The sequence below is a fragment of the Tachysurus fulvidraco genome, chromosome 4 (genome assembly GCF_022655615.1).
Source record: "Tachysurus fulvidraco isolate hzauxx_2018 chromosome 4, HZAU_PFXX_2.0, whole genome shotgun sequence".
Lineage (NCBI taxonomy): Eukaryota > Metazoa > Chordata > Actinopteri > Siluriformes > Bagridae > Tachysurus > Tachysurus fulvidraco.
In genome coordinates this window covers 12,965,226-12,973,874 of record NC_062521.1, presented here as the reverse complement: position 1 = coordinate 12,973,874, position 8,649 = coordinate 12,965,226, and the positions used below count along the sequence as shown (strand labels likewise).

The 8,649-nt window shown below is 38.7% G+C and overlaps 1 protein-coding gene across 8 annotated transcripts in view; it reads left to right on the top strand.

The window, feature by feature from the left end:
- Window positions 1–8,649, top strand: part of tet1 (tet methylcytosine dioxygenase 1) — a 31,281-nt gene that overhangs the window by 11,619 nt on the left and 11,013 nt on the right. For 6 of the 8 annotated variants that reach the window (XM_047811975.1, XM_027141920.2, XM_027141919.2 and 3 more), the window contains 2 exons: window positions 1,097–1,147; window positions 6,437–8,582. In XM_047811975.1, coding sequence (XP_047667931.1) covers window positions 1,097–1,147; window positions 6,437–8,582 — 2,197 coding nt within the window. Of the gene's footprint in view, window positions 1–300; window positions 931–1,096; window positions 1,148–6,436; window positions 8,583–8,649 lie in introns of those variants that run through there. The other 2 variants (XM_047811976.1, XM_027141921.2) reach the window with 2 other exon arrangements.

Here is an 8,649-nt window from a genome sequence, read left to right as displayed (position 1 = left end):
AAATGAGTGCTCTCTTCCTATAGAACGCATGATGCATGACTGTCGTTTTTATTGTATATACTCGCCTGTAATAATTAGACTAGGTGTGTAACAGCGACGGTTCGCTTCAGCTGCCAGCAGTAACATTCAACACATTTATGTCACTCTGTAACTAAGTAGTAGTGTTTGTTGTAATAAAGAATCATCAGTGTTTCCGGGTGCTTCTGTGTAACTCCGAATGTTCCAAAGTATGCAAAAGGCATTGTGTATGTAAAGACAAGTTGGAGAGGACTAATAATCTACGTCTTATGGGAGAGAGACCAGCAGAGAACTTATATGTTGTTATATGAGAGAGTGGTGCACCTCGCTGTAGTGTTATTTGAAGAAATATGGGTTATTTTAAGTAGTTACTAGTAAATAAATTAGTCACATTTTGTTTTGTGTTTGTAATTCCATATAGATATATTATTAATTAATGCCAGGCTACTAGAGTGCAGAGAAATCCGAGCATGTGGTTTACATTTGTCTTTTAGCCCTATAGTACAACCTGTTCCTACTCGAACGTAAAGCTCTTCTTGCTGCTTCGAGCTCCAGTCCAGCACTGCAGTTGTCCAGACCACAGCTTGTCTTCTGCCCTTGGACTTGTAGAATAAGTGCCCACATAGGGGATCCTTTGTTTAGGAGGGTCTAGGCACGGCTGATGATTTACAAGCTGCTAAAATCTCCACGCGATTGGCTGCCTGTGCTGTGTGCGCGTCGGTCAGAAGCATGCGTCAGGCGTCTGCGGCAGTGTGTAGCTGTTTTGCTCTGTGCTGATCATGCAAACCTGGGCAGCTCATTTCACATCGACCACTACAGCCACTTATTCTTCTAAATACATGGGAGGCAAGATGGCTACCTTTTAGGATTATGCTGCCTAAAATCGAGGGCTTGCCCCTGAGGAGCGATAAGGTATACCACTGGCTGTTTTTTTTTTTTTTTTTACAGCTATTGTCTCAAGGAGACAGCAGTGATATGACTGTAGGTCTGCTCATTTGCTTTGTGTATCTGACGGTGTTTTGTTCTTTATTCCCGTATCAGTAACATGTGATGTTTATGTTTTGATTCTCATTTTCAGGTGAGATGCAAAGATCTTTCCAAACCACAGAAAAAGAACCGAGTCTCCAAGGTAACAGACAGCCACTTTTTGCTATATAAAGGTTTTCTCTTTCTTTTTTCTTTTCTTTTCTTTTTAAATTTAAGTATGGGATTTGGCACCTGCCGCTCTTTTCATTGAGGAACGCTGCATTTGTAATCTGCATGGATGTATGTTCACGCTGCCTATCTAGCAGGAGCGAGTACAAGATTTTCATCTGCACTCTCTTTAGTCTGTTTTCTATTGAGTTGAGTGAAGTTGCCAGACAGGAAAGGAGTGCAGTATGAATGAAGCCACTGCAAGCAGCTTCAGAGAAACCAGGAAGGAAGCATACTTTAGATGTCATGTTGCAGTAAAATCTCAATACTCTGAAATGGTGCTATTACTCTTTGATAGGTATACAGCAGGCTAAAGGAGCAGCATAACATTTGTTAATTGTGTCAAGTTAGAAGGGACTTTTTTTAACTGTAACTTGAAGACCAAAAAAAAAAATCTAGACCAAAAGCGTCAATCTGTGACCTGCTTGTTGTGACTTTGATCCTCAAAATGTTAGTTGTGATTCTTTGTTCTGAGACTGAAGAAGCAGAAAGATGAATGAGAATGGGTTTAGGTTGCATTAGCCTTTATTACCTAATGGACTTTTATATTGAATTTTCTCTTTTGTAAATGGGAGATTTCATCAGTGTTTGTAGATAGCAGGATGCAAAAGATGTGAAGTGTTTCTTCTGTGTTTGGGTTGGACACGCCCACCCTGCTCTAACTTTCCCTGGTAACGCTCCCTTAGGGAGGCTTCTTAGAATTCTGTAGGCAATACGTGCTCTGTTGCTAGGGGTGTGCATGGGTGGGGGGGTGTCATTTGCCATGTCTGTGTGTGTGTGTGTGTGTGTGTGTGTGTGTGTGTGTGTGTGTGTGTGTGTGTGTGTGTGTGTGTGAACAGGGTTGTTTATACCCTGAAAAGGAGTCAAGTGTGACTTTCTGGGTTTTCATGGCTTCAGACACAACACATAAGAAACAAAGAAGCCGAGATGTGTGACGTGCTAAGAATCAGTAAATCATCTCTTTAATGCCAAGTGATCCAAACAAGCACTGTTTGTGGTTTATTTTATTTGTTTATTTTTTTATTTTTACAGTAAACAAGATCCCTTGCTATAATAAGTTGTTTCAGTTTTGCTCCTGCTCCACATATGCGAAGAGACAGCATGGAGTCATTAATAATTTACTGTATACTATCAGGTTAATGCAAAGGCACATAAAGCATATGGACCTTACTGATTATCGCCTTTGTCAAATTTATTTCCATTTGTTTGTTTTTTTTTTGTTTTGTTTTGTTTCAGAAAAAGCAAGCAAGTATCTTGACTCAGGTATCAGAAATAAAGGGCACAAGAGAGGATTTGGATATACATTTTTTGTATATATTACCAATTCTGTATTTATTACTAAGCCAAAATTGATTCAAGGTTCTTTCACCATTTCCTCGTCATATTGCTGAGTCCTTTTCGTCTGACAGAAATGTCATCCACATTGAGCTCAGAGAGACGAGTGTGAATATCCTCCACTCAGCTGATTTCCACCAGAGTTCACGAGGTGCTCGGTCAGTTAATGTTCAGATGTGTTCGATCTCTACGGTATTCTCGAACAGCAAGTTATCTCCTTTACACAGGTCTGTGTGTATACTAAGTAAGCTAGGAGTTTTATTGTCATGTTACATTATTATTAGTAATTACACCCAGCTTTTCCAATCATCTGAAAACTGAGAGAAGATTTCTGCAGAGATAAAGTAGTCCCCTCTCAGCACCGTGATTTAAAACTGACAAGAATAAGACTTTAGGCTACACCGAGTACTTACATGTGTTTGGATGTTAGAACATATTTTGTGTGTATTTTTATTAGGTGTATATTACAATGCAGTTCAATTTTGAAGATATCAGTTCCTCTCAGCACTTTTTTAACCAGCCAAAATTCTGGCCAAGTAATAAATGGTTAATAAAGTAGTTATGGGCAGTACCAAAACCTTCTTATCAACATGGTCCAGTTGGTGGCCATCCTGCCAATTCCTTCCAGGCACTTATTTTTAGTCATACAAGACCAGACCAAGACATACAGTAACTGTAGAGAAAATTTCAAGGACAGATTCAAAATTTCAAATAAAATCTGACAAAACTATAAATAACGTGTTGTCTTTGGCTCCAATAATATGTGAAAAGATTTTTTTTAATATGCATGTTGAAGTAAAGAGTCCTATATGTGTGATTGTGTCACTGAAAGACTTGATAGGTTCTGTCTTTCCTAACAGTATAATTGGCTCTTTTTAGTGCTGAGGAGGGACTTATGTAAAAGAGCTGTGATGAATATGTGAGTGTTACATATTACCTTTTCATGGGCTGTTTCTACCGAAAACAAAAAGTGAAAACAAAAGTGTATCTGATGCTATTGATTTTTGGTCTCTGAAGTCCTTTGACTTAGAATAAAGTACAGTGCCAGACTTTGACACTTTGTTGTAACTAACATTATTGGTACAGTTCCTGCCTCATACTTATACCCATACAATACACAGAATAAAAAACTAAAGCACCTAAAGTAGCTACCGATTTGCAGGCACCATACATCCTGTTGAGACATTTAAAGCACTCACAAGATTAGAATGAAAATCAAAACTAGTATTAATTTCATGACCTGTTCATGATAAACAGCATCATACCTTCAGCCTACATTTACCTCATTCATATCTAATCAGTAAGTCAATTATCTTCAGTCATGGATCCAGAAGTTATCGTAGAAACATTGTAAAACTGCTGTCCTGAGAGCTGTGTGCAAGAAAAATCTGCCAGCTTCAGAGGTGTGAACCAAATACAGGACATTATGCAGGTGCATAACCCGAGTCTGAACACAGAAAACTTTCCCAGCCTACTTATGTTTCTGAATCAGTCACTAACTCTGAATGTGTAACTATCTAAAAATGTTTTAACTTTTTCAAGTTACAGGTCACAAAGTACAAATAATAACAGCACTCTTCGATTTAACTTCTACAGCATATCCAGTACTATAAACAGAAATTCTGAAGCTTTTCTAGCCTGATATGAATAGATCATGAAGGCCTACAGCAGAATCTGGTCATTTCCGTGAGCTGCCTGTTCAGTTCCTGGACACGTTCCATGGTTGTTTATGAAAAGTTGTTTCTGATGTTGGCTTCTTTCATTTTTCCCCCCACTTCTGGGTTACATGCTGGTGAAGCTAATGATTATACCTTTCATTTATTTTCCTCCGGTGGTAACAGTTGCAGGTGCTGCCAAAGTTATTGCCTCACTCTGCTTTTGGCACAGCTAGTAAGTTGCATCACTCTATGTCCTGGTGTAAAAGTTGTGAAAGGGGAGTATGTGTAGAATATTATACACAATAATTTAAACAGATGCTGATGTATTTCTCAGATCAGGTTGACTCAAAGGCATTTAATTCTTACATTTTTTTTTTTTTTATCGTATTAAGTTTTTTTCCTTTTTAAATTTGATTTCAATTCTTTTAAGTGTTTGTGTATACTTATGTTTAGATTTATGCAAGAAGAAGATTTTAATGCAATGTACTGTTTGTGTTCAATTATAAGAGTGGTGTGCATTTGACAGTCGATGCTTTTTATTCTACTAGAGTTTTGTGTATTACTTTTTCAGACAATATATCCTGATTATCCAAGATCTAACAATATTAGTGACTAGGATTTAAGGCCATGAATATTTAAAGTCTAACTGACAACTGAGGCTTTTACAGCAGCATACTGTTTATATATTTAATTTTTCTGTAAGGACCTGTGAAACAGCTAAATAATACAGTTATACATGAAAGTCAACACAACTATATACTTTATGATCAAATGAGTAAAATAGTTTTTTGGTTTAAGCCTTTGTTGATTATTTTGCCTGTTTTCAAATTGGTTAACAGTTTCTTATATTACCTAAAAATCAGTGTTGTATAAAGTACTAGAAAGCAATACTCGAGTAAAAGTACAAGTATAGCACTAGAAAAAGACTTTGGTAGAAGTGAAAGTCACCTTTTAGAATATTACTCAAGTAAAAGTCTTAAAGTATCTGATATTTACTGTACTTAAGTATCAAAAGTAATTTTCTGATATTTAATGTACTTAAGTATTTGAAGTAAAAGTAAAAAGTTAAATTTCAGTGATTTCCGGGAGGTATAAGAGCAGGGTTTTATCTTATGGGGTTTTCGCCCTCAGTGAGAATTTAAAACAAGAAGAGTTTTATATTATATATTATATGACTACATAGTAAGCCAAAAGTTACTGTATTATTAAATGGCAAAAGTGGACACCAAAATTTTATGCATGATGTAATGTTGCCAGTCTTGAATCAAATCAGTTCATATATGTGTGCATTCTCTACAAACAGTGTGTCCAATGAATGCAGTCACTAATAAACAAATATTCACGAGACAAAGACCAAATCAATAAATGTTATTTTTATTTAGTTTTGAATGGATTGTTTGCATTAATATTTTGTTTGTGCTATCAACTCTGGTAATAAGAATAGTGAAATTTCACTGCTTTTGATTGCCATATTTGTGGCTTTCAACCGAATAAACGCCTCCAGCTCTGACCACGCGTGCACGCTGCACGTGCCTGTGCCTCTCCGTAGCGCGCGCGGACGTGCGTAATGCAATCTAGGAGCAGTGATTCGCCAAACCTCCCTTTTTTTGCAGTCACACACATTTCTTCTGATTTTATTTTATAGTAACGAGTAACGAAGATGCTTAGTGGAAATATAACGGAGTAAAAGTATACATTTTATCTAGGAAATGTAGTGGAGTAAAAGTGAAAGTTGACATAAATTTAAATAGCGAAGTAAAGTACAGATACGTGAAATTTCTACTTAAGTACGGTAACGAAGTATTTGTACTTTGTTACATTACAACACTGCTAAAAATAAGCTCTTTCTCTTTTTAGAGCTAACAGCAAAACTTGTTCACTCTCTGAAAATAGTGTGCTATACAGTAAGTGTGCTAGTAATGCTCTGTTAAAAAAAACTTTAAAAGGAATAATGAAATGAACAGAACTAAACAATACATTCCATCGCAAATATTGAAATAGTAAATGCAAGCTTTTCTTCTAAGAATAACTAGACATCCCAGCCAAAGAGTACAAAAACTTTTGAAGGCATTGACTGATATGTCCAAAACAAAATGTGCCTTTGTTGAGTTCAGGCCTAGTCTTGTTGTGGCACCATCGGGCTGTTGATTTGTGATTACCAGTAACAATATGTGTCACATCATTCCTATGCCAAGACCTATTTAGTCATCATTCTGTTTTTCCTTGCCCAGGTTGAGTCACAGGGCATCTCAGTAAATGGCACTAGATCAGAGCAGATGGAGGAGGAGGTGCCAGAGGACGAGGCATGTGATGTATCTCAAGAACACTCTGCTCCACCTGACTCACCCACGCCACTCCAGCACGGAGCAGCACCAATGTCAGCTGAGAATGATTTCCGGCCTGCTGTCAGCCACCATGACCATCCTACTCACCATGACTCTCACAGTGGTGCTAAACATGTAAAACCAAACACTGAGAAACTTACAGATCACACCAAAACACAGACTGAGCCCCAAAGGACCTTGAACATGCTCACCAGCATTCAGCCGCCCGAGGCACTCCCTGAACCGATGGAAAATGGAAAGATCAAAATGGAAGAGCAGAGCATGGTGGCAGATGAAAAATTTACATCCCACTTAGGCAGTAATGCCTACTGTGAAGATGCTTTGTCTACACTAGCAACTGTAGTATGTTCCTCCATCACCGATAGGAAGGCTTTGGAAGAGAAGCTGTTTGGTCCACGAACCTCCGATATCTGTTCTTTTAAAAGTGAACAAGAGGAACCATCTCGGAGTCATAAACACAAAGAACAGACTTTTAACAATCAAGGAGAGGGTGATAACCCTCATCTTAAAGACTCGTTTGCACTGTCTTTTCCCAATATCCAGTCTTTAGTTGAGCATAGGAGCATAAGCATTGATCAGGCCATAGCTATTGAGGCCTTAACCCAGTTGGCAGCTACCCCAGAAACAGTGTCCTTCAAAACAGATTATCAGGGTCAGAACCTGCAGAATGAAAGCACATTGTCCATGAATTTTGCATCAAGCAAGCCTATACCTCTTCAAGAAGCTAAGTCTGTATCAGAGGTTGTTTCCAATAAAGTCCCCGTAATTAGTTCATCGTTGCATCAGACATCTGTTATTTGCAGTCCGCTCAACAGGCAAGAAAATTCCAGCCACCGCAGCACATCCACCCCCAACAAACTGTCTTTACACGATCTCTTAAAGGCTAGCTCAGAATGTGAAAAAACCTTGCACACCCAAGAGAATGGAAGATTAAGTCAAGCACTTTGTAAAACAGAGAGAATAGATGGCACTTTTAAAAAGATTAAACATGTTGATAGGTCACACAGTTCAAGGAGGAGAGATGAAGAGGAGGTTGCTGCCCAGTTGGTGCAGCTTGCATTCATGATTGAATCACAACACAAGCCAGTATCTTATGAAAACAGTCCACCCAAGGGTACGTCAGTTCAGGCCATAAAATACAATCATCACACCATTGGGCAGCATTTAAAGAGGCAAAGCAAAGCAAAATCAACCTCGTCATGTCCAAAGTTATCAAGAAAGAGAGCCACTGAGACTGAGGGAGGCAATCACAGGATACCACTAGCTAAGAGATCACCCAATGGCAAAGCACCTCCCAAGATGAAGGGTAAAAGGGAGGCCTTACAACAAAAGGCTAAATTGCACTCCAAAAGGAATCCTTTTATGCCCCAGACACAAATAGACTTGAAAAAATACCTTGGACATGCTAATAATGAAAATAGGCGACTTTTTACTTTCAGCAACTCCCACAAGAGAGAGCACTTAGACCTGCAGACTCTCATGAGCTCGGGGAATCAGAACACTCAGCATTTCAAAACAGACCATACAGGTCTTGGTCACTGCCATGGCAATCAGTGTCAACCAAATGGACATTGTCTTAGTCTTACTAATGGTCACCTAGGTGCTACTCAAGGTCAGAGACGTGAATGTGAAGAACATTTTATTTCTCAGGTATCGAAAACCTACAGTGTGTTGAATCATGGTGCTAAACCACAAGCCCCCTGTGCCATGCCTAATGTTCAAAGGCCAGATCCATCAGCGAGTCCAGGGAGGCAACATAAAGCAAACAGTCTCAACTGTGAGTCACGTCAGACTTTCGTTGATCAGAACGGGTATTACAAAGTTGAGACATCCGGCTCTGTGACCGTCTTGTCCGTGTCAGGTCAGCATATGGAAAACGGTGACGTACAATGTCGTGGAGAAAACACTCCTACCAAGCACATTCTCGAAAGGTATTTAGAATCTCCATTAAAGTTTCTGGACACCTCAGCCAAGAATCTGATCAACACTCCCTCAAAAAAAACACTGGAACCCCCTTCCTGCGACTGTATAGGTAAGCTGTAAAACATCGATTTTAAAAGAAGACAAACGCTGTTACTAGAAGGAATTTTTCATAAACA